The sequence below is a fragment of the Pelecanus crispus genome, chromosome W, assembly GCF_030463565.1.
Source record: "Pelecanus crispus isolate bPelCri1 chromosome W, bPelCri1.pri, whole genome shotgun sequence".
NCBI classification, from domain to species: Eukaryota; Metazoa; Chordata; class Aves; order Pelecaniformes; family Pelecanidae; genus Pelecanus; species Pelecanus crispus.
This window is the reverse complement of record NC_134675.1, coordinates 11,808,396-11,825,036: the sequence shown is the minus strand read 5'-3', so window position 1 is coordinate 11,825,036 and position 16,641 is coordinate 11,808,396. Positions and strand designations below refer to the sequence as shown.

Below are 16,641 nucleotides of genomic sequence, written 5' to 3'. Positions count from 1 at the left end.
GGTGAATTATTAAGAGAAGTCATCGTTTTGGGGTTAACTAAAAGGGTTTTATTAATGATTAAACAATGAACAGATGGTAATTAATCGATGATTGAATGAAAATCAAATGATAATCAAATGGTGATTAAGCAATAATGGAATGGTAATTAAACAGTGATTTAACAATGATTTGACAATTATTTAAATTATCGTTTAAATCATCATTTAGACGGTGATTAGATGATGATTTAGACAGCGGTCAAACACTCTACTACTTACTGCACTTGTAATAATTAAGCTATAGCTGGATATATAAATGTTGCTAGCATACAATATATTCTTAGGCCTAATGTAAAATGTCGCTCACTTCGTTATAGATATCAGATGCTGGGTAAGGGGTCTCTCAACCTCAAGGAGTAACCTTGAGAGGCATCCCTTCTCAAGGGGGAGATCACTGCCGTGCAGCCTGCTGCCATACAGGAGAGCTCAATGGGCTAGGGGCGGGGGGCTACAGATATTTATAGTGTAAAGTTATTGACATCTAGTCAAATCCCCTTTTGGTGTATGTGCAGTTGTGCAGCTGTAGCAGTTTTAGTTTTGTCTAGTCCCAGCTCGGGCTGGTACTGTTAGCTCCTGATAAGACATGGCCTAGACTCCTTGGTTCCCGAGAAGATATGGCCTAGCACAATTCTCAAGGTTTGCACAGCAGGGCTGATTTCAGTCAGGCCTACTTGTCAGTAATGCCTGAACCAAAGTACTGTTCACTCAGAGTGGGTGCATCTGTCACACCCTCTCAAATAAGAGACGCTCCGTAGAAAATTGCTATCTAACTTTAGATTTAATTAGTAGTTAATGAGCTTCAGTACCTCATAGCTATTGCCTGTATCCCTGATGCATCATCTGACTTGATTGAGAAGTCCCCCTGTGCTCCAGTGAAAGGTTTTCATATGACCTGATGTTGTGGTTTAACCCTGGCCAGCAACTAAGCACCAACAGACACTGGAGCAGTAATTTTCCTGGATGGATGCCTTTTGGCTGTTGATTTTTCTTGCAGTTCCTGCACTCCAGCTTCTAGTCTCCAGGTAGGTTCACCATCCCACTTCCTCGTGTCCTCCCCTTGGTCACACAGATAGAACCACAGGGTGGCATGTGGTGTGTGCCACTGGTAACCCTCTCCCCTGAACACAAAAAGGCTGACTCTTAATAGCCAAGACATTGGTCGGTATGGATGAGGAAGACCTGTCCTTCTTTAATTGCTGGGACAATTGTTGGGTCAGTTTCTCCACAACCAAGATGCAGGCCCGTAGGGAGGAAGTGAGATTCTCCTTGAATTGTCGGAGTTGGCTGGCCAATCCATCCACAGTTGGTGCCTCTGTGTCTGTCCAGCTCATTATCGCCAGGGTGTTGGCCTATGACGTCGGTGCGCTTCGTACAAACTTTTGCCACACGGACCGCGTGCACCGGATTTCACCCGGGTTCTTGGATACCTGGTTGACGTCCAAGTTGCTGTAGATCACCTCCACCTTGGCTAATTCCCTCAGATACTGGATACCTCCCTCAATGGTGGTCCACTTGCTTTGGGAATTTGCAAGATCTTCCTTGAAGGGATACCTGTCCTTCACACTCGATAGGAGTTGCCTCCAAAGTCTGAGGACTCCTGCCCCTTTTCCAATCCCTTTGCCAATGGCCTTAGCAAGGGATACCAGCTGTTGGGCTTCCTTACCCTCTAATTCCTGACTGTTGGCCCCAATATCCCAGCATTGGAGTAACCAGCTGATAATTTGCTTGCCTGGTTGACAGCTTCACATATCTCGTGGCTCGCTTAGGGATAGGGATTGGGTGGTTTCTTTCTTGTTTATGATTTCAGTCCCTTCCCCCTCCTGTTCTTGTGACTACTCTGCTGCAGAACAGGCTGCCTCTTCTCATTCTTTCTCCTGCTCCCTCTTAGGAGCAGCTTCTTCATCCCTTACTAAATGAGTTGACTTCTGCTTCCATTGTTTCTTTTTAATTATAGAGGTGACTGATATAGTTGAAGGCTGGGTCTCTAGTTTAGCCACAGTGTCTGTTGGTATGTTTTCAGATCCAGAGACCCTCTCTTCTCCTTGAGGGTGCTGAATAGTACTGAGCAGTGTTTGGTAGGTGCAGGCCAGGCCCCAGCACAGTGCGATAAGTTGTGCCTCTTTGGAATAGCCAGGGCGTCTTTTTTCCAAACATTCTATCACTTCACCAGGATCTGGGAGTGAAGTCCCAGACCATCGGAGGTGGCAACCTTTCTAGATACCTGCCCATATTCTCCCACATGCCTTGCCACCCATAACCACACTGCCGCGGGGCCTGGGTGATATTCCTAAATAGTTGGTTAACCTTGGAAAAAGCCGAAACAATATTCCTAAGAAATACCAACAGGAGTATTTTGGTTACCCAAGGATGTTCAAGATACTGAAGAGTTATTGTAACAAGGAAGAAAACATAGAATCATAGAATGCTTTGGGTTGGAAGGGACCTTTAGAGGTCATCTAGCCCAACCCCCCTGCAGTGAGCAGGGACAGCTTTCACTAGATCAGGTTGCTCAGAGCCCCATCCAACCTGACCTTGAATGTTGCCAGGGATGGGGCCTCCACTACCTCTCTGGGCAACCTGTTCCAGTGCTTCACCACCCTCACTGTAAAAAATTTCTTCCTTATATCCAGTCTAAATCTATTCTTCTTTAGTTTAAATCCATTATTCCTTGTCCTGTCACAACAGGCCTTGCTAAAAAGATTGCCCCCATCTTTCCTGTAGGCCCCCTTTAAGTACTGGAAGGCCGCAATAAGATCTCCCCACAGCCTTCTCTTCTCCAGGCTGAACAACCCCAACTCTCTCAGCCTGTCGTCGTAGGAGAGGTGCTCCAGCCCTCGGATCATTTTTGTGGCCCTCTTCTGGACCCGCTCCAACAGGTCCATGTCCTTCTTGTGCTGAGGGCCCCAGAGCTGGACGCAGTACTCCAGGTGGGGTCTCACCAGAGCAGAGTAGAGGGGCAGAAACACCTCCCTCGACCTGCTGGCCACGCTTCTTTTGATGCAGCCCAGGATACGGTTGGCTTTCTGGGCCGCAAGCGCATGTTGCCGGCTCATGTCCAGCTTTTCATCCCCCAGTACCCCCAAGTCCTTCTCCGCAGGGCTGCTCTCAATCCCTTCATCCCCCAGCCTGTACTGATATCGGGGGTTGCCCCGTCCCAGGTGCAGGACCTTGCACTTGGCCTTGTTGAACCTCACGAGGTTCACACAGGCCCACCTCTCCAGCTTGTCCAGGTCCCTCTGGATGACATCTCGTCCTCCTGGCGTGTCAACCACACCACTCAGCTTGGTGTCGTCTGCAAACTTGCTGAGGGTGCACTCGATCCCACTGTCTGTGTCACTGATGAAGATGTTAAATAGCACCGGTCCCAGTACGGACCCCTGAGGGACTCCACTCGTCACTGGTCTCCATGTGGACATCGAGCCATTGACCACGACCCTCTGGATGCGACCATCCAGCCAATTCCTTATCCACCAAACAGTCCACCCATCAAACCCATATCTCCCCAATTTAGAGAGAAGGATGTTGTGGGGGACTGTGTCGAACGCTTTACAGAAGTCCAAGTAGATGAAATCCGTTGCTTTTCCCTTGTCCACTGATGCAGTCACTCCTTCAGAGAAAGCCACGAGGTTGGTCAGGCAGGACTTGCCCTTGGTGAATCCGTGCTGGCTGTCTCGAATCACCTCCCTGTCCTCCATGTGCTTGAGCATAGCTTCTAGGAGGATCTGCTCCATGATCTTCCCAGGCACAGAGGTGAGGCTGACAGGTCGGTAGTTCCCAGGGTCCTCCTTTCTTCCCTTTTTAAAAATGGGCACAACATTCCCCTTCTTCCAGTCAGCAGGGACTTCACCTGACTGCCATGACTTTTCAAATATCATGGAGAGTGGCTTGGCAACTACATCAGCCAATTCCCTCAGGACTCTGGGGTGCATCTCATCAGGTCCCATAGACTTGTGTACATTCAGGTTCCTCAGGTGGTCTCGAACCTGATCTTCCCTTACAGTGGGAGGGGCTTTACCCCCCTGCTCCCCATCTTGTGGTCCATCGACTCGGGAGGGGTGAGGAGAGAGGTTGCCGGTGAAGAGTGAAGCAAAGAAGTTGTTGAGTACCTCAGCCTTCTCCTCGTCCGTTGATACAAGGTCGCCATTCTTGTTCATCAGGGCGGGGTACGCTTTCTTTAACCTTCCTTTTCTGGTTGACATCATGGAAGAAGGTGGTGAAGGTGCCATTCTCTGTTTCCTCCACCAAAAACCTCTTGGAGGAAAAAGTGTAATTGTTAATTGTCTCCATGAGATGGTTCCTGAAGTACAGTAATGGCTTCATTACAGAGCCCAAATAGCAGATTAAGCTCGAGGCCAGTGTTTTAATAATAAATCTCCCAGGCAAAACACCACTAATCACTATAGAGCACAGCAGACTGCAAAAGCCAAATCCAGTCTTTAACATGTAGAGCAAAAAAGGGAGCATGGCACAGATCAGATAAACTAATGTTGAGAACAGATAAATCAATATTGTGACCAGCAACTGTTAACAGATATAATAATTATAAATTCCTTCTAATATGCTCTGGTCAAATCTGTTGTTGTCTCAAAGCCTTCGAGCCCCACGTTGGGTGCCAAAAAGGACTGTTGTGGTTTAACTCCAGCTGACAACTAAGCACCACACAGATGCTTGCTCACTACCCCCCGGTGGGATGGGGGAAGAATTGGAAGGGTAAGAATGAGAAAGAAACTCATGGGTTGAGATGAAGACAGTTTAATAATTAGAAAGAAATTTAAAAAAAAGAATTGTAAGGAGGAAAAAAAAAAAAACCCAACCAACCAACCAAGAGAGAGGAAAATAAAACCCAAGAAAGCCAAGTGATGCAAATGAAAACAATTGCTCACCACCAACCTACTGATGCTCAGCCAGTCGCTGAGCAGCGGCCCTCCCTGCCAGCCTCCCCCCCCAGTTTTATTGCTGAGCACAATGTCATATGGTATGGAATATCCCTTTGGTCAGTTGGGGTCATCTGTCCCAACTGTGTCCCCTCCCAACTTTTTGTGCACCTCCAACCTACTCGCTGGCAGGGCAGTGTGAGGAGCAGAAAAGGCCTTGATGCTGTGTGAGCACTGTTCAGCAGTAACTAAAACATCCCTGCGCTATCAATGCTGTTTTCAGCACAAATCCAAAACATAGCCCCACACAAACTACTATGAAGAAATTTAACTCTATCCCAGCCAAAACCAGTACACCTGAGTTTGGGATTACACTTAAGGAATAACTTGTACTAACCTTCCAGTAATGAAACTCCCTTGGACATTTTAATGCTTTGTATTTATGCTCTTATTGTAGGTAACTGCATGTTGTTTTGAGGAACTATTCTGTATCTTCTTTTTAGCACTTATCTTCATATGCAAAGACCTAAACAGTAGATATTCCACAGGCTTTATTATACAAAATTAGGTTTTGATAAAAGTATTATTAGACTATTAAGGGAATCTTTGATTGTTTTTACTTGTGTTTAGTATTTGATCCCTCTTGGTAAAAGAAGAATGTTACTATCTTTTAATGTTGTTGTGTTTTTTGTTTTATGCATCCTTAGCACACTTTAAAGTATCTTAGATTCTAAATGTAAATCAAAGAAGGATAAATATTCATCTATCATAGCTACTTAAACTGTGAAAAATGCACATGGTGTGCTTGGGATACCGGTAAATGTATCTTTCATGATCAGATTTCCTCAAATGTTTTGCTGAAACTATGCTCAAGAATTCATTGTGTTCATTAAACTTTATATTGTGATTGTACTTCTAACATAAATCTTACTGTAACTCTCTTCAGTTTCCTTAAAGGAGACATGTTTATTGTCCATAATGAATTGGAAGATGGTTGGATGTGGGTTACAAACCTACGGACAGATGAACAAGGTCTTATTGTAGAAGACCTGGTAGAAGAAGTGGTAAGTAATTTTATATTCAAATCTGTTGCAGAACTGAGATTTGATTTTTTAATTTTTTTTTATTAATTTTGTGTGTAAGTTAACATTGAAATAAACCCAAACTAGTGGCATTTAACTGCCTGACTTTATGTACTTTTCTGAACCTTCCTGCAGTAATTGAATCTGCCAGTTTTTAAACAGTGTAACAAACCTTTAAGTCTAATTCAGTATCCAAACAAAGTACTTATTCATGTGCTATCCAAACAAGTTCATGTGCAAGCGAATGATACTGTGAGCTTATTAGGCAGTTCCCTAAACTCACCAGTCCTGATAAAGAACTTGCTAGTCATTCAACATTCAATTGCATTCTTTTTTTTGTTTGTTTGCTATGAAACATTCATAAATGTATAGACTGAAATTTTGCACTGCTGTGTCTTTTTTTTTTTTTTTTTTTTTTTTACTAAGGGCCAAGTGTGGGTTAAAAAGTATATTGATGAGTTAATTATACCTAGAAGGGCTTATGCTAAGTCAGGAAGCTAACCAGGTGACCTAAAGATAATTGAATTACTGCAGGAGAAGAGATGATTTAATGGACAAAAACACCCACCCCACCCTCCCACATGCTTTTTTAAAAGAAGTTCAACATTGCTTTGGAGTCCTGATGATGTTTGCTTTGCAGCATATATATTTTGCTATTAGTAGAGTTTGCTTCACCTGTTTCTCACATCCATATCAGGATGTGAATGGCTAAATTGAAATGGCAGTGTTAGAGTATCTAACTGTAGATTTCTACATTAGTGGTTGAAGTTCAGGAAAGTTGACATTTAAGTTACCACATGTAAAGAAGGACTTGAAGAGTGACAGAAACAATCTTTTGAAATAATGTGTTATGGCTGAATTTCAACTTAGTGAATGAAGTTGAAAACCTCTTTACATGAACTGTGCAATAAGCCATCTAGTTCAAAAATGTCTTGGACTTCTTAGTGCTGTTTATTTCTACAGAAGGTCTTAACCTATGAAGTTTACTTTTCTAAACTCAAGCATACTGTTGTCATGCACTTAATATGTTAATTCTCCTATTAGGGAAGAGAAGAAGATCCACATGAAGGCAAAATGTAAGGATTTTTGTTTTGTTATTAAAAGCAAATCGTAAAATAACTGTTTGTAAACTTTAGCTATGAGATTGGGAAGGTGAACCAAAGCTGTGTACAAGTACAAACAAGTACACTTGTTTTTTGATCTTAAGACTTTTCTTCTATACTAACTGTTGAAGATGCATAGGTAATTGACATGAAGTCTTATATTAGTTATGCCTAATGTTAATGGGTTTTGCAGTGATAAAATCTTGGATGAGTCTCTGTGTGATCACTTTACCCAGAATATGTACAATGGAGGGTGTGGTGTTTTCCAGTTTGTGGGCTTTTTTTATACACATACAGTTTGCCTTAGAAGTAACCTTTTTTCAGGTCTGCTCAACTCTAAATGCAGGAGAGGGAACAAAGTATCATTAGAGGAATGATAGTGTAATAGTAACACTTTCTCTGTATTAGCCTCATGCGCTAACACTTAAAGCGAAAACCAGGAGACTATAGAATAATCTGTTTGCAGTGAATTCCAACTTGTTAAATATTTAAAACAAACAAACAAACAAAAAAACCCCCACAAACAAAAAAACCAAACCAAAACCTAATACAATTTACAATGAACAATGAATTGATATTATGGGAAACTGTTGACTTATTTTCAGTAGTAAAGATGAGTAAAATGAAAGTTACAGAAAATTTCTAGTAGCTGGATAACTTCATCTGTTCTCCATTTGCTTGCTATAATTGCAGCTGCTGCTTCCTGTATTTATTGCCCAGTTTGCAGTCTCCAAAGGACTGATGATTGAAGAAGGCATTTCTTGTGGGTTTTTGGGTTTGGGGTTTTTTTGGGTTTTTTTTTGGTTTTGGGGTTTTTTTAATAGGGGAAAGAAAATCATTGGCGTGTGGCTTCAGTTTACTGGTCCCCAATGTTCTGCTAGTCAGTTTGGCATAGCAGCATAACAATAGTAGGGGTGCCTTCAAATACATGAATTTTTTTTTTTTAAAACAAAGTAGTTTGTAGCAGATTCTTAGAGCTTTGAGACTGTCAGTCCAGTTACTCATGCTGCTCAGAGGATTCCAGGGGAGGCAGGGATTTCTGCGAATATTCCAGTAGCCAGAGATTGTCCTGTAAAGGTAATATAGAAAGTAAGTTAGAACTAGAGCTCTTTTTTGATGCGTAAAAGAGGCTTTCTTTTACACGCTTAAACACACACACGCGCGTGCGTGCACACACACTCTGCAATGAAAGGCCATATTTCTAGCTTTCCTTTAAAGGACTGGATGAGCTCTTAAGATGTAGCATGTGGTGTGCCACATGTAAAGTGAATAGCCATGCAATGTCAAGCCATTTTCTATAATCATAGGTATCAGATTGAGACTGGACAGATTGCTGTATTTTTTAGGATGATGCTCTGATGCAGGACTCTGGAAGACGCAAGGTGTGAGATTAACGCAGTTCATATTCAATAGTCTAACAAAGCTAGGTTTTATTTCCTCAGCTTCTAGCAAAATTTAATTTTAGTTATTCTGTACAGTATTTAACTTTCATTAATCTCTTTGGGCTTTGCATTTCACACTTCAAATAAATTGCTATCTGAGACTGACTTCAAATATGCCTGTCAAATTATCTAGCATTTAAACAATGCCTTTTCATCTCTAAACACACTTGGATTTGAACATCTACTTCGTGTTGGACACTTGTATTGAAATGAGTTTATTTATATAGCTGTAGATATTTATTTTTCATTCTGTTGGCAGAAAAACAGAATTGCTGAGTAACATAATGGTTGCTTATATAATCTATATGTACTAGATTTTTTTTAAAATAAAGATTAATTCATAGGTGTCAGAGCCTTAGATGTCACAACGACTAAAAAAGAGAGCTGATAGTCTTGCTTTCTAATTTTTCTCTTCATCTTTAAGATGGTTCCATGGGAAGATCTCCACTGAAGAAGGTAAACTCCATCCCATTACTATTTCCATTGATTCTGTTTCTATTTAAATAAATTGGGATTTGCTTGGAGTGAAGAATCATCATAAGAACCTGGCATTTCCTCTTTAAAGTTAGAACTTTCTCATCTTTACTTTAAGCGCTAATGCCAGATAAGCAAGGGAATATGTACCTATTTTCTGAGGGAGGACTAAGGTTAGTGTTAGGAAGATTTGGGGGTGAATCAGAAAGAGAAATATACAGATGAGGGAAAAGTTCACATTCTCAGTTGTGTCAAATTGTCTCAAGTCGGGTCCTGCACTTTGGTCACAACAACCCCATGCAACGCTACAGGCTTGGGGAAGAGTGGCTGGAAAGCTGCCTGGCCGAAAAGGACCTGGGAGTGTTGGTTGACAGCCGGCTGAACATGAGCCAGCAGTGTGCCCAAGTGGCCAAGAAGGCCAACAGCATCCTGGCTTGTACCAGGAATGGTGTGGCCAGCAGGAGCAGGGAGGTGATTGTTCCCCTGTACTCGGCCCTGGTGAGGCCGCACCTGGAATACTGTGTCCAGTTTTGGGCTCCTCAATACAAGAAAGACATTGAGGTGCTGGAACGTGTCCAGAGAAGGGCAACGAAGCTGGTGAAGGGTCTGGAGCACAGGTCTTATGGGAAGCGGCTGAGGGAACTGGGGGGGGTTGTTTAGTCTGGAGAAGGGGAGGCTGAGGGGAGACCTTATCGCTCTCTACAACTACCTGAAAGGATGTTGTAGTGAGGTGGGTGTTGGTCTCTTCTCCCAAGTAGCTAGCGATAGGACAAGAGGAAATGGGCTCAAGCTGCACCAGGGGAGGTTCAGATTGGATATTAGGAAAAATTTCTTCACGGAAAGGGTAGTCAAGCATTGGAACAGGCTGCCCAGAGAGGTGGTGGAGTCACCATCCCTGGAAGTGTTCAAAAAACAGGTAGACGTGGCACTTTGGGGCATGGTTTAGTAGGCATGTTGGTGTTGGGTTGATGGTTGGACTGATGATCTTAGAGATCCTTTCCAACCTTAGTGATTCCTAGTTTTACTCATTAAAAAATAATGAGCACGGGAGGGGGGAGTCATCGCCTCAACGACGTCATCTCCAACATTGGCTGCCTCACCTTCAGCGCCAGCTGGTTCTGGTTCCGTCTCTACTGGTTTCCCCTCAAGGTTCTCTACGCCACTTGCTACTCCAGCTTTCAGTCAGTCCCTAATATCCCCTTCTACTTCAATGCTCTGCTCCTTGTCCTCACTCTGATGAACATCTACTGGTTTCTGTACATCATCCTGTTTGTGGCCAAGGTTCTGATGGGGCAGATGCAAGAGGTGAATGATGTGTGTGAGTACGACGTGGAGAACAGCAAGAAAACCACAACGGCCAAGAAGAAAGAGGCTGGACTCCAGCTGCCCAATGCTCTGAAAAAAGGGATGCACCTGACAAATGGACTTGTAAAAGACAAGCAGCTATAAGGGAAGCGTGGCTGCTGCAGCCCAGGCAGCCTGGCTGGATCTGGGGACTGACCCAGGACCCTACACTCAAACCCAGCAAATGAAAGGCACAAGGAGAACTTCATCCCCAATACCCCTTTATCCCCTGCCTGGAGCCAGGGAAGAGATGCCACTGACAGGATCAAGCCCCTCCCGGGGCTTGCCTGTGACCTGGCTTCACCTGATGCTGATGTGCTTTCTGCAGCCAGTCCGTGCTGGTTCCGTTAAGAGGCTGGTGGCTTTGCTGGTCCAGGTAGGATTTGGAGCTGACTTTAGGTCCCCTGATGTTTCTTCTGTCACTCCGTCCCTCGGCTATTCTCAGTCCCTTTGTGATTTCCCCTGTCTTCATTGTTGGACCTTCCCACTGACCCTGCCGCAGCAGCCCTGAAGGGTCCTCTGACCCAGCGTCAAACTGGGGAGGGAAACGTTCTCTACTCCATTGGCATAGCTGTCCCAGGCAAGGGGAGCCCAAAGCCAGATCTTCTCTAGCTGCCAAGCAGGGCCTAGAGAGGTGATGCAGCGTACCTCTGAGCCTTCCCCCTCAGGAATGATTCCTAGTTGTACTCATTAAAAAATAATCCAGCCACCAAGCCAGGAAACATGAAATTAATTATTACTCTACCCTTAATTGGTTTAGTGGTGGACTTGGTAGTGTTAGGTTAATGGTTGGACTTGATGATCTTAAAGGACTTTTACAACCTAAACCATTCTGTCATTCTATGATTATTTATAATTAGTTGCTCTTATTCACAGAAAATCTCCTTGGGTTCTAAATCTATAATGAATAGGAAGAAACAATAAAAAGAAATTTAAACAGTGTTTTCAGTGAATATGGCACTAATCTAAAGAGTCTGTCATCATATGTGGTCTCCCAGTGAAAGCTTTGAAGACAAGTGAGGACAAAGATCATTCTTCCTGTTAGGACTATCTGAACTGGCTGATGTACAACCATATGGGAAATTAGAAGTTAAATGAGATACTAAGTTGAAGGTACCATATATCTGCAAGAAACTGAAACATGAGCTCTGTCATAGGGACAACTGCATTGCTGAAAACTGCTAAAGTATAGATTCCAAGATTCAAACTAAAGGGATTCACTGAATAATTTGTACCTTCAGGCCTATTAGATGTAATTGAGCTCAATGATATTCATGCATGTGTATATGTATGTATGTATATATATGTATATAGTAGGTTTCATCTTATCTAACTGTAGCTGTTAATCACAGGTATTCAGTTTACCTCAATTGGATGGACTCTGTATATAATCAGTTGGAGCCACATAAGAACCTCCAGCGAGCAATTAATTGCATCACAAGATAGATGCTAAAGAGGGGATGAATCACTCTCTGGAGGATATCTGTTGACAGTACAGGGCACCCATGCTAATTTAGACTAAACATTCAACTTTTAGCCAGCTAAAATGAGGTGAAGTGAATTTCACCCACTGCCCCTGCAATTCCAGGTAGGCTGTCAATATTGTCAATTTTTTTTTTTTCCCTGTAGCTTTGCCTTCAATTTCCAGCCACTTGTTATACAATTTTCATCTTGTTATACCATTTCTACATGGAAAAGCTCTCTCCTACTAAACTTCGGTTCAGACCAATAGACTATGGTCAAAGTCTCACTTGGATAAACTAAATGGATTTCAGTCTTAATTAAGCCACATAACTCTTGTTTTTTTCATACCACACAGTATACCAGTACCACCAGCAACAAATACAATGTTACCATAACCTTCTGAGTTTGCATTCTCTTGTTCAAACGTGCAGTAATCACAACTTATTTTTCATTTTACAGCAACATCTTGGAAGGTCCTATTTGGATTATTTATCCATCATGACCAGCAAGTCTTGTTGCTGAAGGTTAGAGATGGCCTCTCCCAACAACAGCTGCTACTTCACTGCCTACAGCAGTAAAATCTGTCTGTCTGGGTCAGGATGGTGACCACACACATATGTGTTAACAGCCCAGCACTCTGTAACAAATATAGGAAGGTATGTTTGGCTTTTGTTGAAAGTAGGGGGAAGTATGACTGCATGTTTGCTTGCTCTCATGTAAGGGTTGGGATAGGCTGCTTCTGTATCAAAAGGAAGAAGTTGCCTGAAACCTGGATATGGCCACAGTGACTGCCAAACTTGAATCCTCCTCCTGAATATATTAGAGGAGACAGAGTTCATGTTAAAAGAAGAATACTGAAATTAAATATGTGTTTGGAGACAGGATAGGGATTGAACCAAAATACAAACAATTAACTCAATAACTAGGTGTCACAACCCGAACTGGACTGTCCAGAGAGGATCGTGGAGGTTCTGTGATTCCCTTGGGCTAAATTAAGGTGAAATGACACCAAATGACCAGTTAAACCTTTTATTAACAGTAAACACCAACCTGAACTTGGAAAGCACCACAATATGCAGGGGATAAGGGGGACCCTCCCGTTGAGTCACGAGGTTCAGAATAGACCCCCTTGCTTTCTAAACTCCTTTCCAGAGAGGAGTCTAGGTGTGGTTAGGTCTAATCTTAGTCTCAGACTTGGTCAACAGTTTATGAGAATAAGGAGGCAACCCAAACCAGGAAAGCACCACAATAAGCAACGTGGGTAAAAGGAAAGGAAAAAGAAGAAAGAGGAGAGAGAGAGATATCACCACCCTTGGATACCGCGATGTTGACGATAAACATGGCAGTCGGCGCGCTGCTTCCAGAGTGGCAGCAGGCGGGGGAGGCCGGTCTAGAGCAGTGGCAGCAGCCTGGGGTCCGCCGATAGTGGGGGTGTACCTCGTGGCTCCTCGAAGTTGTGTCTTTTATAGGCCAATCCCCACCTCTAGTCTCGTCCCCCTTGAGGCTTATTCCAGAATGTTCTCCATCTTCTGCGCAGGCGCCACTCTGTGTGTGTGTGGGGGGGGGGGGGGTCGCTAGGAGTCTTTTGGGTGGTTGTGAGCCCCTTCCTCAAATGAACTCTGCATGACCTTTGGCCATCAGAGGGCGGAACTGCGAGTGTCCCTGCCAACTCTGTACCAACTGGCTTCTCACCTGTGGTGCTATGCAGACCCCAATTTATCACTATGGAGACCTTAACTTGCCTCACCACAATGTTTGAGGCATTAAATCTTTCAGTCTCTGACACTAGCTTAACTAATTACTATGATTATCTTGCTGCCTCATGATAACAGTGTTGGCTGCTGAAAGGTAGTTAGAGGTTATAAGGTTCAGAATGAGATCTCATAGGATCTTCCTTTGAAACTCCTGCTATGCCTGTGAGTTATTTGATAATGACTGCCATTGGGAGCATAAATTGAATGTCCTAATATGTACATTTCCATTTCCTATTGAAATGAATTTAGACATGCAGCAAGCTACTCCGATTACAAGCTGGTGCCAAGTAAAGTGAAATTTATATGATTCTATTAGAGATAGATGAAGCGTTCTACAAGCGGCTGGCAGAAGTCTCGCAATCTCTAGCCCTTGTTCTTGTTGGGGACTTCAACTTGCCAGACATCTGCTGGAAATACAACAAAGCAGAGAGGAAACAGTCTCGGAAGTTCCTAGAGTGTGTGGAAGGTAACTTTCTGATGCAGCTGGTAAGCGAGCCTACCAGGGGAGGTGCCTCGCTTGACCTGCTGTTTACTAACAGAGAAGGGCTTGTGGGAGATGTCGTGGTCGGAGGCCGTCTTGGGCTTAGCGACCACGATATGATAGAGTTCTCGATTCTTGGCGATGTAAAGAGGAGGGGCAGCAAAACCATTACCATGGACTTCCGGAGGGCAGACTTTGGCCTGTTCAGGACGCTGGTTGGGAAAGTCCTTGGGAGGCAGTCCTGAAAGGCAAAGGGGTCCAGGAAGGCTGGGCCTTCTTCAAGAAGGAAGTCTTAAGGGTGCAGGAGCGGGCTGTCCCCGTGTGCTGTAAGACCAACCGGCAGGGAAGACAACCGGCCTGGCTGAATAGGGAGCTTTTGCTGGGACTCAGGGAAAAAAGGGGAGTCTACCACCTTTGGAAGAAGGGGCGGGCAACTCCGGAAGAGTACAGGGATCTTGTTAGGTCATGCAGGGAGAAAATTAGAAAAGCAAAATCCCAGCAAGAACTCAATCTGGCCACTGTTGTAAAAGATAATAAAAAATGTTTTTACAAGTACATTAGCAATAAAAGGAGAGCCAAGGCGAATCTCCATCCTTTGCTGGATATGGGCAGGAACACTGTCACTGAGGACAAGGAAAAGGCTGAGGTACTTAACGCCTTCTTTGCCTCTGTGTTTAATAGCCAGACCAGTCATCCCCAGGGTACTCAGCCCCCTGAACTGGAAGACAGGGATGGGGAGCAGAATGGAGCCCTAATAATCCAGGAGGAAGCAGTTAATGACCTGCTATGCCACCTGGATGCTCACAACTCTATGGGGCCAGATGGGATCCACCCGAGAGCACTGAGGGAGCTGGCAGAGGAGCTTTCCAAGCCACTTTCCATCATCTATCAGCAGTCCTGGTTAACAGGGGAGGTCCCTGATGACTGGAGGCTTGCCAATGTGATGCCCATCTACAAGAAGGACCAGAAGGAGGACCCGGGGAACTATAGGCCTGTCAGCCTGACCTCGGTCCCAGGAAAGATTATGGAACGGGTCATATTGAGTGAACTCAACAGGCATGTGCAGGTCAACCAGGGGATCAGGCCCAGCCAGCATGGGTTCATGAAAGGCAGGTCCTGCTTGACCAACCTGATCTCCTTTTATGACCTGGTGACCCGCCTGGTAGATGATGGAAAGGCTGTGGATGTCATCTACCAGGACTTTAGCAAAGCCTTTGACACAGTCTCCCATAATATTCTCCTTGGGAAGCTGGCAGCTCATGGCTTGGACAGGCGTAGTCTTTGCTGGGTAAAAAACTGGTTGGGTGTCCAAGCCCAGAGAGTAGTTGTGAATGGAGTTAAGTCCAGTTGGCGGCCGGTCACGAGCGGTGTTCCCCAGGGCTCTGTTTTGGGGCCAGCCTTGTTTAATATCTTTATCAACAATCTGGATGAGGGGATTGAGTGCGCCGTCAGTAAGTTGCAGATGATACCAACTTGGGTGGGAGTGTTGATCTGCTGGAGGGTAGGATGGCCCTGCAGAGGGACCTGGACAGGCTGGATTGATGGGCCGAGGCCAACTGTATGAGGTTCAACAAGGCCAAGTGCCAGGTCCTGCACTTGGGTCACAACAACCCCATGCAACGCTACAGGCTTGGGGAAGAGTGGCTGGAAAGCTGCCTGGCCGAAAAGGACCTGGGGGTGTTGGTTGACAGCCGGCTGAACATGAGCCAGCAGTGTGCCCAGGTGGCCAAGAAGGCCAACAGCATCCTGGCTCGTATCAGGAATAGTGTGGCCAGCAGGAGCAGGGAGGTGATTGTTCCCCTGTACTCGGCGCTGCTGAGGCCGCACCTGGAATTCTGTGTCCAGTTTTGGGCCCCTCAATACAAGAAAGACATTGAGGTGCTGGAGCGTGTTCAGAAAAGGGCAACGAAGCTGGTGAAGGGTCTGGAGCACAGGCCTTATGAGGAGTGGCTGAGGGAACTGTGGTTGTTTAGTCTGGAGAAGAGGAGGCTGAGGGGAGACCTTATTGCTCTCTACAACTACCTGAAAGGACATTGTAGTGAGGTGGGTGTTGGTCTCTTCTCCCAAGTAGCTAGCGATAGGACAAGAGGAAATGGGCTCAAGCTGCGCCAGGGGAGGTTTAGGTTGGATATTAGGAAAAATTTCTTCACGGAAAGGGTAGTCAAGCATTGGAACAGGCTGCCCAGAGAGGTGGTGGAGTCACCATCCCAGGAAGCGTTCAAAAAACGGGTAGACGTGGTACTCTGGGACATGGTTTAGTCTAGTCTACCCTTGATTGGTTTAGTGTGGACTTGGTAGTGTAGGTTAATGGTTGGACTGGATGGTCTTAAAGGTCTTTTCCAACCTAGGCGATTCTGTGATTCTGTGATTCTATATTAAGAGCAAATATGTTTTCTTGAGTTTTTTTCTTCTTCATTTTTCATATGCAGCTACATTTGAAATTCGGGGGTGGTGGTTAATGGTAATATATTAAATATATCTTCAGTATAATCCAGCTTCAGAAAACTTCCCATTTCTTTCCCATGGTTTCACTGTGGAAGGATCATTGCATTTAATGCAGTAGGCTGGGCCATTTGTATAGTAT

At 44.5% G+C, this 16,641-nt stretch overlaps 1 protein-coding gene across 1 annotated transcript in view; it reads left to right on the top strand.

Moving 5' to 3' along the window:
• The window catches only part of LOC142596428 (ras GTPase-activating protein 1-like), a 31,931-nt gene extending 21,468 nt beyond the window's left edge, over positions 1-10,463 (top strand). Inside the window, exons 5-8 of the mRNA XM_075725527.1 lie at positions 5,860-5,977; positions 7,040-7,071; positions 8,965-9,031; positions 10,164-10,463. Of these exons, the coding sequence (XP_075581642.1) occupies positions 5,860-5,977; positions 7,040-7,071; positions 8,965-9,031; positions 10,164-10,463 (517 nt within the window). The remainder of the gene's footprint in view (positions 1-5,859; positions 5,978-7,039; positions 7,072-8,964; positions 9,032-10,163) is intronic.
• The last annotated feature ends 6,178 nt before the right edge of the window (positions 10,464-16,641 follow it).